The sequence below is a fragment of the Camelus dromedarius genome, chromosome 17 (genome assembly GCF_036321535.1).
Source record: "Camelus dromedarius isolate mCamDro1 chromosome 17, mCamDro1.pat, whole genome shotgun sequence".
NCBI lineage: Eukaryota > Metazoa > Chordata > Mammalia > Artiodactyla > Camelidae > Camelus > Camelus dromedarius.
This window is the reverse complement of record NC_087452.1, coordinates 33,343,001-33,363,387: the sequence shown is the minus strand read 5'-3', so window position 1 is coordinate 33,363,387 and position 20,387 is coordinate 33,343,001. Positions and strand designations below refer to the sequence as shown.

The 20,387-nt window shown below is 39.5% G+C and overlaps 1 protein-coding gene across 7 annotated transcripts in view; it reads left to right on the top strand.

Moving 5' to 3' along the window:
• RBM6 (RNA binding motif protein 6) overlaps positions 1-20,387 on the top strand; it is an 87,529-nt gene that overhangs the window by 57,088 nt on the left and 10,054 nt on the right. For 6 of the 7 annotated variants that reach the window (XM_031470360.2, XM_031470359.2, XM_010978263.3 and 3 more), the window contains 8 exons: positions 10,516-10,590; positions 15,256-15,316; positions 17,097-17,372; positions 17,797-17,957; positions 18,794-18,891; positions 19,567-19,609; positions 19,750-19,831; positions 20,068-20,153. In XM_031470360.2, coding sequence (XP_031326220.2) covers positions 10,516-10,590; positions 15,256-15,316; positions 17,097-17,372; positions 17,797-17,957; positions 18,794-18,891; positions 19,567-19,609; positions 19,750-19,831; positions 20,068-20,153 — 882 coding nt within the window. Of the gene's footprint in view, positions 1-9,425; positions 9,593-10,515; positions 10,591-15,255; positions 15,317-17,096; positions 17,373-17,796; positions 17,958-18,793; positions 18,892-19,566; positions 19,610-19,749; positions 19,832-20,067; positions 20,154-20,387 lie in introns of all 7 variants that reach the window. The other variant, XM_031470363.2, reaches the window with a different exon arrangement.

Sequence of the window (20,387 nt, the reverse complement as noted above, 5' to 3'; positions counted from 1 at the left end):
GAAATAAAGGAGTAAGTAAATAACTAAACCCGAGAAAATGCCCAGGTAATGACAAGCCAGGATCTATGTACAGTAAAGCAAATGTCACCAAAAATAGATGTCTCTAGATTGAAACAGGGACTATTTCTCTTTTTCACCTTTTTTTTCCTTCATTGCCTGAATGGTTTAGAGCTATTATTGGCAAAACATGATGTGCTAAATAAATATTTGTTTCTGGGTAATATATGTTGAAAGTGGTTTCTGACTCTGTATTCCTTCCTTATAAGCCCTTAGCAATCTTTTTAGTTTTGGCATAATGTAGAAGGCTCTTGTCTTACCAATCTGAGTAGCCTCTTGACTTGCAGATTGTGGTACTTCTATCAGGTTTCTACCCTGTTATCACTGATAGCAAATAGTAATTTACTATTTCTGTTCTAACAGAGGTAGCCACATCTTGTTTGTTCTAACTTCCAAATTTCTGCTTGGTTCTTGTTATACTCTGGGAAGTAGTGAAAGGAATAGCTTGGAAAGTGCAAGGCAGTTTGTCAAAGGCCTTGCATTTGGTCTTTAATTTGAAAACATGGGGGAGCCACAAGAATGTAACAATATCAAAATGACACTATAGGGAAATGTTTCTTAGGGTAGTATATAGACTTGACTAGAAGGGAGAAACTGCAAAGGAAAAGATCCCTTAGAATCTGGAGCAGAAATCGAGATGTGAGGAGTTGATGGCTTACACTAGGGGCTGGGAGCAGGTATGTAAAGAATACATCAGGTTTGAAAGAACAATCTCTAAGGTTTGGTAGCACTGGATATTGGACAGAGGGGCAAGAGAGAGGGTGGGCTCAAAGGCCACTCAGAGTTTACAAGAATGGTAAGGGCCTTGAAAAGAAATAAAACATCTAGAAAAGGAAGGCATTTGGCAGGGAGAGATGAAGATGATTGTTAAGTGAGAGGTGATGGCAGGACATTTAGGTAACTGCTGGGATATAGGACTGGAGCTTGGCAGAAAAAACATGAGGTTTTTTTCATTGTTAATTTTTATACCTTTCTTTCCACTACTTAACTAGTTTATTCTACAGCTTTCTTTAAATTTCATAGTCTGTGTCTTTTTTTTTTTTTCTTTTTTTAATTGAAGTATAGCCAGTTTACAGTGTGTCAGTTTCTGGTGTACAGCATGATGTTTGAATCATATATATACATATATATTCATTTTCATATTCTTTCATTATAGGTTATTATGAGATTGAACATAATTCCCTGTGCTATACAGAAGAAACTTGTTGTTTATCTATTTTTTATATAGTAGTTAGTATCTGCAAATATAATCTATATGTGTTTTGAGCAAATTACCTACCTCTGCACCAGTTATTTCCAAAAGCGTCTATATCAGTTAGGATTCGATTTGGCTGTGAGTGACAAAACACTAGAAATAACAGTGGCTTAGAATGAGGTGATTTATTTCTCTTTAATGTAAATGAACTCTAACCATCCAGGTGTTCTTATGGTGGTATATCAGGGACCCGGCTCTTTCAGTTGTGAAACCCTGCTATCCTCAACATGTGACTCCTACCTTATTGTCGAGGGTGGCTACTTGAGTATCAGCCATCACTTGGACTTGCCAACCAGTGGGAAAGAAAAGGGGATGAAAATGGGCATGACCCTCCCTTTAAGAATACTTCCTAGACTTTGCAGGCACTATTTCTCCTTATGTCCAGTTGATTAAAATTTAGTTATGGCCTCACTTAACTGCAAGGATGGCTGGGAAACTTGTTTATTCCAGGCAGCCGTGTACCCAGTTAAAAATCAAGGGTTTATAGATAAACAAGTTTATACTGTATAGCACAGGGAAATATATTCAATATCTTGTAGTAGCTCATGGTGAAAAAGAATATGAAAATGAATAAATGTGTATTCATGTATGACTGAAGAATTGTGTTCTACACCAAAGATTGACACAACATTGTAAATTGACTATACCTCAAAAAAAAAAAAAAAGGGTTTGCTTCCAAGGAAGGGGAAGCAAATAGGCATTGGGAGGCTACTTCGAGTCTCTTAATTTTCCAGACTAAACCAGATTCCAAATTTTTTCAGTTATAGAACTTGTTTCTTCAACCCTTAGTAATCCTTATAATAATAAAAATATAGTAAATAGTAGTAATATATATAAATAAAATATAATTTAAATGTACATTTCTGCTTTTGTATTTTTTTAAATGTCACATTAACTTATGACTAATAGCTAATGCATATGCTTTGGAATAGACCAATATTGATGTCAGTGTCTAAATTTTGAATATAAGATCAATAGATTCAGAAGTCGGAGAAGTTATAGTATGATAAATACCATGTTTTACCCATGTTTTTCTGTATGACATGTTCTACAACTTACTATATACAAACTATAAGATTATATTATAGAGGGCAGACGTATAATGCCCTCTACCTGAAATCACTAGCATTTCTACCAGGCCTACCTTAGCAAAAATAAGGATCTATCTTGATCTTACTTATTTCTAGGCTCTCTCACTTTTCTTAAGTGTGAGTGATCATTTTCTCCTCTCTGGGTCACATCTAGCTTTGTCCATTGTACATGCAGCTCACAGTGCACTTTGTACATGGTGAGCTGTCACACAGTTGACCTGTCAGCATACACTTTCTTATTCTCCTTTTGTCTCTCTTCTCTTCCAGAAATATTAAAGAACTCTTTCCAATCTGTACTTCTCTTGATAAGAATTTCAGGTGGAGGTATCTGCTGTTTGTTTAAAACTGTACTTGTTTGTCATCTTTGTGCTTTAAAAGATAATCTCCATGAGAGCATTGCTAGGTTTTGTTCATTGCTGAACCCCTCATGCCTAGGCAGCTGTGAGAAAACATTTGTTCTTGAATAATGAATACATAGCCTGTTCTGGCTTTTGTTTTGGGGGGATGAAGAGGCTTTAGGGAAAGGGTCAGGGCATTTTTTAATGTATAAAACTCTAGAAGTCTTCCCACAAGAAGAAATAACTTCAGTACATTGAACTGAAATCTTTTGGAGAGGAGCCAGCTGTGTGTCGTTATGTTGGCCATCTTCCCGAACCTCAAATTGGTCTGCATTGACTGACACACAGCCTTTCGACAGGACAAAACATAAAGTTGGAATTGTTCTAAAAAATCTAGACATGCAGGCTATTCCATGTGATAGAAACCTCAAGATGCTTCCTAATGCTCCTCAAGGTTCCCCCACCCTTTTAATGTGTTTTTTCCCAGTTTTTCTTATAAAGAGGAGAAATTTTCAATTATATGATCTTGGTTATTTTGATGGTCTTCAAATACATATAAGGGATACCTTTTAATACACTAGATGGTGTATCTTAGGTCTTTAAAGGCATCCAAGGGTTAAGTCTGTGTTAGATTTCCAGGGCAAACAGGTTTGACCTGGAGGGTTTCTTGATAGCTGGAGGCTGTGCCTTTGTAGCACTTGACAGTACATCTGGGTGGGGCAACATTAGAGACCCCTTGGCTTTGTCTTCTCCCAAACTCCTGGATTACCAGATTCTTGCCCCACGCAGAGATCATTCCCTCGTTGTCTGCAGTGGCAGCCATGATATGGCTCAGCAGATGTTGCTTCCTCAGTATGGACTAATTTAACTTGGGCATGTCTTCCGTGTGAAAAGCTATCCCTTGTTTTCATTAGGGGCTGAAGTTTGATAATTTTGTGTCACTTGCAGATGAGAATGAGTAGATCTAAAAGAATTAGGGACCTAGCCTGTCCCAGTGGATCTCTTCTAATTTGGAGCTTCCATTCTTAGTCTCATAGCTTCTGTCAGAATGGCATTGGGTCTGTAGCTTTTTGACTAAGAAATAATGGTGAGTGGTTACTTCCCTAAAATGGTGATTGACCAGTGTGTGTTTAGAAGTCTGGCAGCTCTGTGTTTTATTCATCTTTTCAAGGCCCTGTTTCTTTAGAAAGTATGTCAGCAGGATTCTCTGAAATGTCTGCACCAAGGACTTTGAAGCCAGAGAGGCTAATTGATACAGCCTTCAAGAGAGCTAGGCTCTTGAGTTGGGAGGTAGCAGATTAAGAGCCAGGAGAAATCATCTCTTTTCAATGGTGAGGCCAGAAGAATAGTTGCTGGTTCTTTGGGGGATGCTTGGGGAACATTGTGCAGCCTTTATGGTGGGCTCAGCAGTGAGGCCCGCGCAGCATCTTAGGACTTGTGGGCCTCATCTGCTCTCTTGGCTGTTTCTGCCACCTCCAGTCATCAACTCTGTAAGAAAAAGAAATGAGAGATAAATTGTTTGAATGTTATTCAGTGAACAGAACAAAATAAGAAGTTCTATATTTTCTGCATTGATTTTAGAAACTTCCTTTTTTTCTCCTAAGGTAACTTGATTTAGAGACCTAGGCAGTGAACCATGCATATATGTTGAATTTAAGGTCCACTTTTCCCAGGAGAAAGGAGCCAGGGGAAGTAGAACAACAGTCATCTCAGAATAAAGGAATAAAATGGAGGTTATAGAAACCTGAATTCTGAAGGAGATTCTGAGGATATTGGTAAAATATCTTTAGAGGTAGTTTTCCACTTCCACTAAGAACTGGGTCATATCTTTATTTGGAAATAAATAATTGATTAAAAATTGATTTAGTAATTAAATAATTGATTTATTTAAGGGATCTTAACTTTATTTAAGCTGAGGTCCTTAGAACAAAAACATACAAAAGTATAACAAACTGAAAGTTTCAAAGATATTTGCATTTTAGCAGTTCACAGTTGTTTGATTATTCTAAGTACTGATAGCTGGAGCTTGTAAATCTTTTCTTCAGGGTAAAATATTTTGCGGTGATGGAATTTGCTGAGTGCCCCGTCTGCCTGGCTGTCTCAGTCTCTTATGATACGCCTCATCTTTTCACAAGAAGAGAAAAGACTTTTGGCTGTTTTGATTATTTATCTGCTATCTTATTTATTTGTTTGTTTGTCTGTTTATATTTCATCTCTTTGTATTTGACTCAAATGACACTTATAATGGGAGAGTCTTGTAGATCCCTTGGTAGACGAGTATATTCTTCCTAAGTCTTCCCGGGCCTAAGCTTGTGAATTATCTCCATGATTATGGATCACTGATTTTCCTCCATAATGATGGAGGAATTTTCTAGAAGAACTGGAATCTTACTTTAAAATACACGAAAGACTGACAGAGAATGGTGGTGGAGTGGGTGGAATATATTTTCAGCACCAGATGGCTTTAAAATAATTAAGATGCTGTATGTCAGGGCCCATGTTATGTCCCTAGAATAGAGTTCATCCTGAGACCCTACATCTTTCTACCAACTCTCAGCGCGATGAATGGGGGCTCATTGAAACACAGACCAGTCATATTACTTCACAGAACAAATAAGGTTTTAGCAAGATGCTGGTTGTGTCCTCTTAGGAAATGACATAAACTGGTTAGGCAGTGGAAAATATTACTAAGAAACATTTTAGAAACATTTTTGTTGTGCTTTCATCTGGACAAGAAAAGATATCTCAAGATAAGTAGCAGCCCAGAGGGCAGTGTCTCTTTGCTTCTCAACCTTAATTGGTCCCTGAAATGGGATTCTGTTTTCAGTGGAGAGCCCATTAGGGCCTCATCTCCTGGCTGCTCAGAGGACAGTTCAGATCCTGTTGGGTGAAAGGCCGTTCTAAGCAGAGGGCACTCAGGGGTCACTGGACCAAGCTAGAGTTGTCACAGAGCATTCTGTGTGCTTTCCTTAGGATATTTGGCCCCCGTTTCCCTCCTTCCTTCCTCTCTTTTCCTCTTTTTGTCTCATTTTGGTTTTGGCCTTTGGGAATACTTAGTTCTACAAAATGTTTGAATTGTAAAATATGCTTGCACCAAAAAGAGTGAGTCTGGCTGCTTTGCAAAAGATTTCTATAAAAACTACCCTTTACACTAAGGAGAATGATATACATACAGTCATCCCTCTGTGTCCATGGGTTCTGTATCAACATATATAGAGGGATGACTCTACTGCACCATTTTATATGAGACTTGAGCATTCTCGGATTTTGGTATCCACAGGGGTCCTGGAACTAGTCTCCCATGGATACCAAGAGCTGACTATACATTTGTTTTAAACCTGTTATTTTTCTCCTTTTGCTTTTGTCTCTCTGCAGATCCATTTGATTGCCACTGTTGTTGACATTCCTACTTACTAGCAGCCCTCTTTGTCTTAGACAGAGTGCCTAAAGTAATTGTAGGTGCCTCAAGAACATAAAGACCACCTTGAGCAGGCCAGTTTGGAGGATTGGCAATGCTATCAAGAAGCAGAGTCTTTATGGCAATCTCTCTAAAAACTTCCTATGGGGCCATTGCCTGTGAATTTTGTTGTGACAAGTATTATGAGTTGGCTGATACCCTAAAAGTTTAAAAGCAAACAAAAACAATATAGTGAAAAGAAAACCTGACTAGTCCCATTTGTGTTGCTAACTAGCTCTGAAGTCTTGAGCAGGTTGCTTCACGTGACTCATACTTTTTCCATGTGGAAACAGGTTTTATATGTGCCCTATTTGTGAGGATTGATCCAGGTGACATTTGTGAAGAATGCCTTTATAAACTGTGACTGATTTGTGAATAAGGATTACTACCTCTGATAAGCAGTGTCACTTTTCAGCCACCAGTAACCTGATTCTCCTATCCTGTGTTTGGAAGAAGCACAAATCTATAAAGAGGGTTTGCTGATTTTTCAGTATGAGTTGTATTCACAAGGCTCACATACTTTCCCCCACCTTTGATCCTTTGTGTGTCTCTCTCCTTACTTTAATGGGATGATTTATGAGGTTACACAGCAACCGTATCTCAGTAAAAGTATAACTGTGACTGTGCTTGTGGGAGATTGTCAACAAAGATGCAAAGCTACTGGCCAGAAATGTTCCTTCCTTTCCATTTTCTCTTGTACCTCCACAGTACCTTAAAACCCTTGGGCTTGGTTATCAACCAGCTGGAATATATGGTAGAGTCTCAGTTCTCTGACGCAGTCCTTTTCACAGGTTAACAGTCACAAAATGGAGTTATGAAGCCTCCAAGAGTATTCAGATGAAAAGGGAAATGGAAATGTGAATATTGGATTCAGCAGCCCTCAGACCCAGCTTGTGCTCCTCTCTAGTGTCCCTAAGGCAGAGAGTAAAGATTTGCTTTGCTGTTCAGGAGTGCATTTATCTCTAGCTGTTAGCAGCTTCACTTTAAGACCCTTTGAGATATACTTAGAACACATATATATGACTTTGTCAAGTGTGGGCTTTGGGCTTGGGAGGATTCTAGCAGGTTTTAATCTAATTTAAGCCTAATGTAACACTACTGAGAAAGGGGGTGTCTTTAGTTTTACTTTCAGATATATGGTGCATCATTAGGAATTAGATGTGGTTAATCAGACTCATGATCTTCATGTTACCTTTGCTTTAGTAGCTTGGTAAATAATTCAAATGATGAATAAAAATTATAATGTGTGAAGATGGTAGGTAATAGACAATTAAAAGTGGACAACCAAAAGTGATAAATCATCCTGCCTGCTTATTAATCCAACTCCTCACAGGTTCCTTCCCTAGGAGACACTGGCAGATCTTTACTGTATGAAATCTGAATAAAGCACCTGGTAGGAATAGGGAGGTGGGCAGTACATGTCATGCCTGTGCTTGGTATATCTGGGCAGCTGATACATGATAGCAGCTGGGAATCAAATCATAGATAAACCTGATTGTTCTCATTCAAGTTTTTCCTGTGTCTGTTTATTCCAATTAAAACAATTGGCTGTTCTTCAACAGCGATAGTCTTTGTTGGTTTTTTTTGTTGATAGTGGTGGTGGTGGTGTTTTAACAGTGATAGTTCTAACAACCATTTTATATTCTTTAGCAGTGGTCTCTGGTAGCCTTATGTCTAACCATGTGCAAGTTGAAAAGAAAGGGCCACTTTTATAGGGGGTTGTAGGGGACTCTGAGGAATAAGAAATGTGCCTTTGTAACACGAGTTGAACGTAATCTTCTCAGATTGACACACTGTGGGTACTCCTGGCAGGAGGAGTTCCCTACCTTCAAGAGAAAGTCACAGCGGCTCCTGGAACATCATATTTGTTATCTGAGAAGTATAAAGTGCTCCTTGCCTCAGGAATTCCTGACTCTACTGATGCCTCCAAGTGGTGAAATCAGAATTTGCAGTTGACTGCAATTCACAGTAGTGCCTTGTTCCAATGGCACTGTTCACTGTTCACATGGCAACCCACACGTTTTATGGACTGGGTGTACAGATGTGCACTGTGACAGCAGTACTTCCCTCCAGAGCCACTGTGTGCTAAGCACTCCAGTCTTCCAGGGATAGTTGGATCCATTCAGTCTTTTTGCCATTCCACAAGCTCTTATTAAGTTCCTTTTCTACACCAAGTACTGTGCTTGGTACTGGTAATAAAAGACCAGCAAGATTTAGCTTAGGTGCTAAGATTTGGCCCAGCAATCGAAAATTAATGCTAAGTGCTATCATAAAGTTAAGGGTTCTGACATGCAGTGACCATTCCCGTGTGAAAGCTTAGCCTTGAAGTGGGGTGTGAAATATCACCTGACAAGCACGTGAGATGAAGTGAGTGACAGCTTGATCCTGTCTAGTCTCACCTGCTGTTGCTAGTCCTTTTCGAGCATTTAGGGCTCAAAATACACTTATTGAGCCCTTACTACATCCGATGCTAAGCACTTCGCATGTATTAATTTACCTAATCTTCATAACCAGTTTATGAAGTAGGTACTGTTATTCCTACTTTACAGATGAGGAAACTGAAGCTCAGAGAAGTTAAGGATCTTGCTGAAGGTCATGGAGTGAAGGCAGGATGCAAATTTAAGGAACCTGACCCAGAGTCCGTATTCTTAAATACAGGTGCCTCTGGGTGGAAGAGTACCATCTTCACCAACTTTCTGTATGGGTAGAACTTAGCAGAGTGATAATCCCCTGGCCCTCCCTACCTGCAGAGCTTTTTCTCTTTCCTGGGTTGGCTCCTAAGGGCAAATTGCCTATCCCTAAGAGTGAGCAGGAATAGGCAAATGCAGCAGACAGTCCCTTATCTACAGCCCCAGATGTGAATCTGGCTGCACCTTTCACCAGCTGGGTGACCTTGCCTCTCTGAGCATGTTTCCTCATTTGTAAAGTAGAGCTAATGATCATGGGATCATTTAGGGATTAAATAAAATAACACACTTAATTAACAGTTTCTGGCTCTGAGTAAGCACTTAAAAATGTTAGCAAATTTTTATTATCATCGTCCTCTAGCCTTGAGAACAAGCCGGGAAATAATTTCTCAGAGACCAGATTCTAGGACCTAGGTAGGTGGGTAGTTTCATTGGTTTTTTTTTTGGTTTTTTTTTTTTTTTTTTTTTTTTTTTTTGGTTCTGACAAGACAATAATTTTATTCTATGTATTTCTCTTGACTCTTTTGGTGTGAAAAGCAGAGAGGTAAAGCATTATTTGACAGATGTATGGATTCAAGCAAGAAACTGAGGTCCAATTGCAAAGAAATGCCTTGTATAACTCAGAGCCCTGTCTGAGGAGACACAGAGGACCCTAGAGGGCGGAGAATGAACACAGCGCAGGGGCTAGTTCCAGAGTCGCATCCTCGGTTAGTTCACTTACAAGTGTGGGTGAGGGTCCCTTGTCAGTAGGCAGAGATTTTTTTTTCCCTCTGCTCTAAAAGATATCTGCTGTCTACTGTTTATTAAACAAAATTTATTTTTTCTTGACGTGAAAGAATTCGTGTCTTGTCCAAAATGCAGAGGCAAAGGAGCTCTGTAACTGCAGTCCTGTTGAGCCCCTTTCCCCACCCGATCCTGTACCAAACTTTCCCAAAGTGCTTATTTGCCAATGATTGCTCCTCAGATCTCATAGCCAGCTTACTTGGTGGGCTCCAAGCCACAGTGGTGCTGCTGCCACCACCACCACTGCTGACACCACCAGTCATTCAATTTCCTGCTATAAGGATGTGACCTACCGTGAAGCTTTCACAGTCCTCTCTTCTTCCTGTCTTCGGTGTTGTACCTCTTTCTTTTGGTGCTTTTGCCATGCAGCGGTGTTGCAAAGTTTTCAGGCACCAGAGTTGAGATCCCTTACTACCTCACCAAGGAGATTTGAGTTAGCCATGGAAAAGAAGATAACTGAGAGGGCTCCTGTTCCTCTGTGCTTCAGAAGGAAGAGTTTGCTTCTTGAGTGTGTGCTAGCTCCCTAGCCAAGTGGGGGGAGTTGCTGGGACTACATGACCTCTGGAGGAGTAGACTGGGCCTAACCTGCCCAAGGACAGTGCCCCAACACACAGGAGCCAAGACCGAGGACTGACTTCACCTTCTCCCACTCCCTTTCCCTAAGCTTAAGCTCGCTCTGCCACACTGCCCCAAGTCTGTGGCTTATAACAGTCATTTCCTTCTGTTGATGAATAAGCTCACTCTTTGTAAGATATTTCAGCTTGGGGACTGGAAAGGCTCTCTGTGCCTTCCTGTCTCTTCATTTCTTCAAGGTTCATGTTAATGGCCTCTATCTTTGTCTCCACAGGGAACTCTAATGATCCATGACAAAGAGGTCACCCTTGAGTATGTACCGAGCCCGGATTTTTGGTACTGCAAACGGGTAAGTGCCAAGAATTCCCTTCCTTAGAAGTAAGGATCCAGCATCACAACTTCTCCATGTCTCCAGGAGCGCTGCCTGGTGTAATATGTGTGGCCAAGGGCAAAGCTCTTCTTTCTTGGTTTACTTAAGATAAACTGGAGGTCAGGGCAAGGTCGTCTATAATTTCTGCTTCCCAACTGCTGCCTGTGGCCATACAGGGTTCTGGGCCTGTAGTTGGTGATGCTTTCCCAAGGATATATGCCATGCTTTCTGTTGATTATGAACAGAAAGAGTAACAGTCCCTTGACTTAAAACCTCTTCTCAGTTACCATTCTTGGGTGTGGGTAAAGAGTGTTTTTGGAAAGGTGTATATAGAGAGGCTAGTTCTGTGGGAGGTATACATTTTTTGGATATTCAGAGTTTTCTGAGGATATAGAACTTCAGATACTGTGATATTTTTCCTCTGTTTAACTCTGTTTTCTCATAGAATGGCATATTTAAAGATTTTAAGCTATATTCTTATTAGAAATCCAGTTTGATTGCAAATGAGCATGAAGATGTATTTTGTCATTTTTCATTGCTGCTATGTAGTTTCAAAAATAAGTTTGAAAATTTTATGTAAAGTTTCTTAATTGTAATTCATTAAAAGTATCATCAAACTTGATAAAATTAAATAAAAGCTTTAGCTTGACATTTCATTAATCTCAATGAAATACAATCTGGATAGCTGTGGTTGTCGGTAACCAAAGCATTGATATTTCATGGATATACTACCTTAAGCTGTCAGTTTAGGAAAACATTTAACTATTTTTAAAATGGTGATAAAATTACATATAACATTAAATTTACCATTTTAACCATTTTAAAGTACAAATAGCACTAAGTACATTCACAATGTAGTGCAATCATCAACACTGTCTAGTTTGAGAACTTTTTAATCACCCTAAAAAGAAACCTCATCTGTTAAGCATTGCTCTTCCCTCAGTTTCTGGAAACCACCAGTCTGTTTTCTGTCTCTATGGATGTGCCTATTCTGAATATTTCATGTAAGTGGAACCATGTATTATGTGCCCTTTTGTGTCTGCCTTCTTTCATTTAGCATGTTTTCAAGCATGTTTCATCCATGTTATAGTGTATATCAGTACTTCATTCATTTTTTGGCTGAATAATATTATATGGATATATCACATTTTGCTTATCCATTCATCAATTGATAGCCTTTTGAGTTGTTTCCACTTCTTAGCTATTGAGAATAAGACTGCTCTGAATATTCATGCGTAAGTTTTAATTTGACCACCTGTTCACAGTTCTTTTGGGTATATGCTCAGGAGTAGAATTGTTGGGTCATGTGGCACTGTCATGTTTTAACTCTGAGAAACCACTAAACTGTTCTCCACAGACACCAGCTGCACCATTTTACATTCCCACCAGCAATGTCTGAAGGTTCTCTGCAATGTCTGAATTTCTCCACATCCTTGCCAACATTTGTTATTTTCCATTTTTTGGATAATAGCCATCCTAGTGGATGTGAAATAGTATCTCATCATGATTTTCATTTGTATTTCCCTAATGACTAATGACATTGAGCATCTTTTCTTGTGTTTGTTGCCACTTGTATGTCTTCTTTGGAAAAATGTTTATTAAAGTTCTTTGCCCACTTTTAATTGGGTTATTTATATTTTTGTTGTTAAGTTGTAAGAGTTCTTTACATATTCTGGATATTATTCCCTTATCAGATATGTGATTTGCAAATACTTCCCCCTAATCTATGTGTTGTCTTTCACTTTCTTGATATGGCCCTTTGATGCACAGTTTTAATTTTGATAAAGTCCAGCTCATCAATTTTTTTTTCTTTTGTTTCTTGTCCTTTAGTGTCATAAAACTATTGCCAAAGCCAAGGCCTTAAAGGTTTACCCTTATATTTTTTTTCTAAGAATTTTATAGTTTGGGCTTTTATATTTAGATCTTTGGTCTATTTTGAGTTAATTTTTGTTCAAGGTGTGAGGTAAAGGTCCAACTTCATTCTTTGGAATGTGAATATTCAGTTGTTCTCGCACCATTTGTTGAATTAACTATTCTTTCCCCATTGAGTGGTCTTGGTACCCTTGTTGGAAGCCATTTAACCATAGATATATAGGTTTATTTCTATAGATTCAATTTTATTCTGTTGATCTGTATTTTTATCCTTATGGCAGTACCACACTGTTGATTATTGTAGCTCTGTAGTAAGTATTTCAGTTGGGAAGTGTGAGTCCTTCAGTTTTGCTCTTCTTTTTCAAAATTGTTTTAGCTACTCAGGGTCTCTTGCAATTTCATGTAAATTTGAGGATCAGCTTTTCCATTTCTGCAAAAAAGAAAAGGCCATTAGAATTTTGAATACATTTAACATTTTAATAGTGATTGCCTCTACATCTTGAGGTTATGAGTAATTTCCTCCCCCTCTTATACTTCCCATATCTGCTGTAATGCACATGTATCATTCATTATATCATCAGAGATTCAGGGAGCTAGCATTAAAGGAAAAATTTTGAACTTCATTTTCTGTTAACCAGCAAAAAAAAAAAAAATATTGATATCTGATGTCAGAATTACACAGCTATTGCCAGGGCTGTTGTTTGAAAGAACAGAATGGCTTGGTTACATTGTCTGTAAAATTACAGGCCATTTATTTAGCTATCTCAGGGGTACTTTGTAATTTCTGTGTGTTTTTGGAAGAGTTGAAGTGCCAACCCTGCATATGTGATCTTTGGCCTGATGTGAAATGCACTGATTTTTTTTTTTTTAATTTATAGCAGTATTATTCGTAACAGCCAAAAAGTGGAAACAATCCAAATTGTCCATCAACTGATGAATGGGTAAACAAAATGTGATATAACCATGCAATGAAATGCTATCAATTTGGCAATAAAAGGGAATGAAGTACTGATAGATGCTACAACATGGATAAACCTTGAGAAAACTGCCAGACACAAAAGATCAATTCTATGGGACCTGGGGTGAGACTGAGAAATAACTCTACTAGGTTTCTTTTTAGAATGAAAAAAATGTTCTAAAGTTAGATTGGTGATGGTTGCACTATACATAAACTAGAAATCATTGAATTGGACAGTCCCACAGTCTCCATGGGGGATTGATTTCAAGACCCCCGTGGATACCAAAATCTGCAGATGCTCAAGTCCTGTATATAAAATGGTGTAGTATTTGCATGGAACCTGTGTAATGCTTTATAAATAGTTACTGGCATGTAGCAAATTTAAGTTTTGCTTTTTGGAACTTTCTGGAATTTTTTCCCCCAAAATACATTTTGTCTGCAGTTGGTTGAATCTTCGGATGTGGAACCTGTGGATAGGGAGGGCCAACTGTAATAACAGATTGCCCTCAAATCCTAGTGACATAAATCGACAAACATATCCTTCACTCACATTACATGTCCAGGACCTATGGGTCATTGCTACAGTTCTGCTCCGTGGTCTCTCAGTCTGGGACCCAAGTGGAAGGAGCAGTCCCAGTATGGGACTGCTGTCCTCCTGGCTAAGAGAAAGAACAAGAGGGTCATTCACGCAAGCAATGGCTCTTAAAGCCTCTGCCAGACCTGTGTAGATCACGTTCACTCACATTCCATTGACCAAAGCCAGACACATGGCCAGGGCTGACAGTGAAGAGTAGAAATCACTCACCCTACCGGGAGGCACCACAATCACTTGACAATGGGCAGGGCTGTGTCAGATCTGCTTACAAAGAAGGGAATAATGAAGTAATCGACAATAATGACCTTACTCAAGTTACTTAACTTCTTCAGGCCTGAGTTTTGTTATCTACAAATTGGGAAGATAATAGTTGTCTGGATTAATAAGTGACAGCATATAAAGTAGGCCTGGTACATGGTGTGTGCTGTCTGATCATTAGCTGCTGTTGCTGTTTTATTGTTCTGTCCACTCCTCCATCTGGCATTCTCTAACTTGCCCTACAAGGCCCTACTCAGATAGCTTCCTTTTCATGGTTCCTGCTCTTTGGTTTCCTACCGGTCAGCTCTGCCCTCATAGCAGTTGGAAGCTTGGTGGCAGAAGTTAAGATCTGGGGCCTTGGGATTGGGCAATGTACTTGCCTTTTTGTCCATAGGTTCAGGTAAGAGCTACATTCGCATTGCAAAGTGTCTCTTCCCTTGTGCTAGGCCAGTGAATGTGCCTTTTCCTTCTAACATCCTCAGAACAGAGAGACACTACCTGTAGCTCTTCCTCCTCCTTCATTGCCCTTTTTAAATCAGTGTTTGAGAAAGCAGTTGATAATTGAATTCTTCTCAGTTCCAGCTAAGCCTAAATAGGGCTTTCATAACCAATTCAGGATCAAATTTTAGATGCAGACTAATAACGGCTTTGGTGCAGTATATCTTATAAACCATATAATAGTCCATAGTAAATTTATTTCCTGTAGAAATCCGTGTCCAGAGCAAAGGCATTTGGGGCTGCTCCAAGGTCCAGATGCTCTGTTAAAGGCAACTCTCAAGCAGTAGCTCACCAAACTCTTCCTGCCAGCTCTGATGAGTGGAGCATATCAGACTCATTAGGCTTTAAGGTGATCTGGGATATGGCTTATTTCTTTCATTTTTGGTAGTTGTTACTGTGTTGGATGTACATTATTTTTTTAAGTCTTTTTGATCAAATTGAATTCTTCCCCTTTCCCTTGCAGTGTAAGGCCAACACTGGTGGACAACGGTCTTCGTGTTCATTCTGCAAGTGCCCAAGGGAAGGTGAGTGGTGGCAGAGGTAGAGGTGGTGGTTTTTATTTTGTGCACAGAGCACAGCAAATTTCTTGCTTTCCTTGGCTTTAAAGAGTGGTCATCCCCAAATACAAGTTGATAGATAAATCTCTTAAAAGTGCAACGTGATATCTAACTGCACGTGACCATTAGTGAATAGTTTGGATCTCAGAGTTCCACCAGGGGAATAAGATGGGTTATGGTCTCCTCGGCTTGAGGTGGCTAAGTAGGCAGCTGATCAGAGGTCAGCAGTATTGTTATTTAGAATACATTTTAAGGGTATTAAGCTGAGAAAGAGTCTACATGGCATTAGCCCATGTGACCCTGCCCCACCCCCTACTTCTCTGAAATTATTGGAAATAATTTGCTATTGTTACTGTTTTCTCATTTTATGTTCTAAATGTTTGAGGATCTTCAACCCAAAAACATTTGTTAAAGTAACAGTAAAAATATAAACGATAAAATAATCAGGATTGAGTGTATATATTATATTTATAGAGTAATAAACCTACCAGTTTCTCAGTGCCTTGACTTTAAAGTAAACCTCTCCAGAGAATCTTTAGGTAAATAACCTTGAAGACTCTATCAAAGGCCTCCAACAATACTCTGGTAACAGTGACTGTTATTTTCCTGTTTCTGATAATTATCCTATAAGGAAAGGTAGGACAGGACCATAAAATACAGCTCAGTGCTGGGATCCAGGTAGCCTCCAGAAAGACCTGTTTATTCCAAGGTTAGAACTTAGTATGCCTACCAAGCATTTCTTAGCTGGGCTTTTGGCCTATAGTCGAGATTCTACTCTCTACTGAGGGCTGTGAAGCAGATGTTATGAAAATCTGGGGAAGACTCTACATCCCTTAGAGACCAAACCAACATGTGAGAAGGTAAGTAAGTAACTTTCCAGTAGGGAGGTTGGAGACTTTTTTAGCTTGTTGTATTACTTTAGATTAGGAAAAATTAGGGTTTTTTTCTCAAGAAAGACTTCTTTCTCAGTCTGTTCCAACAAATGAATAGATGGTTTATAAAAACCCTGGAGCACCATACCACTAAGATGGCTGAAACAATTTAAATGTGGAAACATTCACTAGTCAGTCGCCTGTCACCGCTGTTAAGTAATCTCTATATTGCTCCCATAGAATGTCTCTTTTTGAGCCACATGACTTACTCCAAGAATGAATTAATTGCACAAAAAAATGCCCTAATTAACTGGACAAATTATCCTGCTATATAGAGATTTGAAATGATCATATTTTGAAGTTACTTGCATATAAATGAACTGTGTGCAGGTAGGTCTTTAGCTTTGCTGTGTCTATGGTCTTAGCAGAATTTGAGACAGTTATCTTAGTACCGTAATGCAGGAAGAAACAAGGCTTCTAGACACACATGTTTGAAATATATGTATCTTTGGTAATTTGTCCCCAGATCTGTTTTTGTTTAGTTTGGTATGACCTTCTTGTTTACCCCAGATCTGTTATCATCATTGGTTATAATAGTCAAGTCTGGGATCTCATGAAGGATTTAAATATTTGGGAAGTGATAGAAAACTCGTAAGATTAAATATTTTAAATACTTGGATAGTTTCTTCTGTGAACTATTTTATGTGCTGTCCTATTAACCTTGCTTAAAGTCTGTCAGAAGACTCTTTGTAGGTATTTCTGAGAATTTTAAAAGCATTCCAGTATGAGTATTTGGTGGTAGGTAAGGAGGAATCCCAGGAGTAGTGTTTTAGGGGATGAAAACTGTTGGAGATTCTCTGTTTCTGCTCCTCTAGTGACAGATGCCAAGCAAGAATTAATAACCTACCCTCAGCCTCAGAAAACATCCATACCAGCACCATCAGAAAAACAACCTAGCCAACTCACAAGGTCAGCTGATAAGGAACCTGAACCCAAGAAGCGGGAAGAAGGACAAGAACCACGCTTGGGACATCAGAAGAGAGATGCAGAAAGGTATCTGCCTTCTTCTCGAAGGGAAGGGATCACCTTCCGAAGAGACCGAGAGAAGGAGCCGTGGTCTGGGGAGACACGCCAGGATGGAGAGAGCAAAAGTAAGTGGTTTGTTGGGGCACGTACCAGACTGTGACCACCACAGTTGGAGCATAGATGGCCTGGGCTATGGCCCTGGACCAGCTGCTTCTTACGTCCTAGTAAAACTACTCAGCCTGATTGTAGAGGCCGTTGTTTTTTGCAGGCCTCCTGTACTAGTTGGAGGAATTTACATCGCCCAAATAGCAAGTTGCTTTTCAAATGCAACAAGATGTAATTTTAGATTTCTAAGTTTTGGTGAAGAAAAGTATAAAGTATTTGACTAGCATTTTATTATAGAACCAGCCTTGGCAGAGGAGGGTAACATCTGCAGTCATCTGGAGTTTAAACAAAAAAAAGGATACACTCAGGCTATGAGGACTTCAAAAATGTAAACCTTTCTCTCTCTTCCCTTTCCCCTCTGTCCTTTGTGTTTGGTTCATTCAGCAATCATGCTAAAACGCATCTATCGTTCCACTCCACCTGAGGTGATAGTGGAAGTGCTAGAGCCCTACGTCCGCCTGACTACTGCCAACGTCCGTATCATCAAGAACAGAACAGGCCCCATGGGCCACACCTATGGCTTTATTGACCTTGACTCCCATGCGGTGAGTCATAGTTGTCTGTCACCACCACCTCTACCTCTCATGCCCCATCCCTTCCTTGAGCCTTAGAATGGCCTAGGGACAGCTGGCTATAGAAACCTCAAGAAGATTTGAAGGACTTATTTATTCTTGGAATTCTTGTATGCTACCTGTTACCATAACCCCTCTTGTTCTTCCCTTTGGGTTCATTCAAGTGAAATGACTGCCCTGGAAAGTTAGAATTCTGAGTGGTTTTCCAGATCCATTTTTGTCTTGTGGCACTTATAGTTTCCAGTTAAAATAAAATGACAGTTTAGTCAGTTGTGAAAAATCGTAGTAGTAAACCTTTTTTGTCAAGATTTTAGTGAATTTTCTAATTTCTTAAAATTGTTTTGCCTGGCCACAGACAGTTATATATATTTGATGTTAATGGAACATTTCCTCTTTTTCCTCAAAGTGTTGCTTTAATAGATTCTTGTGGCTTGAATTTTTAGCTGTGGGGCTCTTTTCTATGGAAGTAACATGAGGATAGCAATGAAAATCATTGGTATTTCTTAGATTTCATGCTCAAAAATCACAAGGGGCTTTGTAAACTGGATCTGATGTAATGACAGTTGCAGACTAAAAGAAGAGGATTTGAATTTCTGAAATTATGTCAAAAACTGATGTCTATTTTGACCATTATTCTGATCCTTCATTAAGGGTTGCCTGTTTTTGCCAGTGTTCTCTTACCATTACGGTTATGACCGGAACATAATGTTTCGTAAATTTTTCCTTTGAGAAGGAGAATCCACATTCAATTCTCTTTCAAGGGACATGGGCTTTTCTCTCTGGGTTCAAATGAGTCTTTGGTTCACCAGGAAGCTCTTCGGGTAGTGAAGATCTTGCAGAACCTTGATCCACCGTTTAGCATTGATGGGAAGATGGTAGCTGTAAACCTGGCCACTGGAAAACGAAGGTAAGGCAGAGGGCTGGGGCTCCTTTGTGCTGCCCCCACTCAAGTCTTTGGGAGGAAACTTCTATTCCTGGAAGGAGAGACAGAGATAGTAAGATGTGATGCTATCCTACTGTGAGTTACTTCAGATATGTATGTATGTTTTCTTTTTCTGAAGCTTGCCTTCTTCTGACTCTAGATTTTTTTTTCCCCCTTAAATAGTATTACTAAGTACTTTAGTTTTTTCTCTTTTGACTCTCTGGTATCTTTGGGTCCCAGATGATGGTACAGTCTTTGGTGTGCAGAAAAATTGCAATATATCCTTGCCCCTTGGAATCCTAAGAAAGTGTTTTCTTGACTTGCCACTCCCCTGAGCTTGTTCATACCCCATAGCATTGGAAAATCTAATTCTCCTTTACTCCTTCAATCATCTTGACCCAGGAGTGGTAACTGGGAAGTAGCTGCATCAGAGAGGCAGGCTTACAGGGATGGGGCAGAGCTTGCTCTAGCACCTTCAACTCAGTTGCTCTTTTGCTTCAGCAGGTAGCATCACCAGTATCACCAGACCTGCTTTCTGTCTGGGTTGGTTCCTTTCTGTGCAAAAAGGGGAAAAGAGTTTCTCACCAAATCTGTAGGGTCGGGCACTCCTCAAGTGGCTTTTGGTAGCAGGCTCAAGACATGTTATATTGTTTGTTGCAGAAATGATTCTGGGGACCATTCTGACCACATGCACTACTATCAGGTAGGCTTCAGCAGTTGGGGAGTGCTCTGTTAAAATCCTCAAGTAACTGAAAGAATGATTGTGAATTCTCTCTAGTGGGTGACTGTTAAGGTAAATGGCTATCAGAAGTTCCATAATTTTAACTTGCCTTTCTGTGATAGGGTAAAAAATATTTCCGAGATAGGCGGGGAGGTGGCAGAAATTCAGACTGGTCTTCAGATACAAATCGACAAGGACAACAGTGTGAGTGACCTTTTCTTTTGTTCTTTTTGGCTTGACTAGTCATTAATTGAAATCTTTATGGTCACAAAGTTGGCAGGAGTTGCTGTTGACTAGGGGTTCTCATTCAGCGAGAGCACCATCTACAGGTTCTGTAACCATTTGGGTTGGCCAGCCTCGCTCTTGGATTGTTCTTGATGGGTCCCCAGCAAGGGCTTCATTACAGGGACTAACATTGGCTCTGGTTGTATTCCCTGTAGCATCGTCTGACTGTTATATATATGATTCTGCTACTGGCTACTATTATGACCCCTTGGCAGGAACTTATTATGACCCCAATACCCAGGTGAGTTTTTGGCTTTGTTATTTTGTCAATGATTCTTTTGAGAAAAGAACCTATGATTTGTTACTTTGAAGGTTTGATCTCTGGTTGCTCATTACACGAAAAGTCTAAAAGTTTAAATCTGTGGAAACTGAATATTTTTCCATTCCAGGCAGCTGCTCTGACTGTTAACGCTATCCGTATCTCATGTCTAGTCTGGTGTTTTAAAAAGTCCAGGTCTTATATCAAATTGTATTT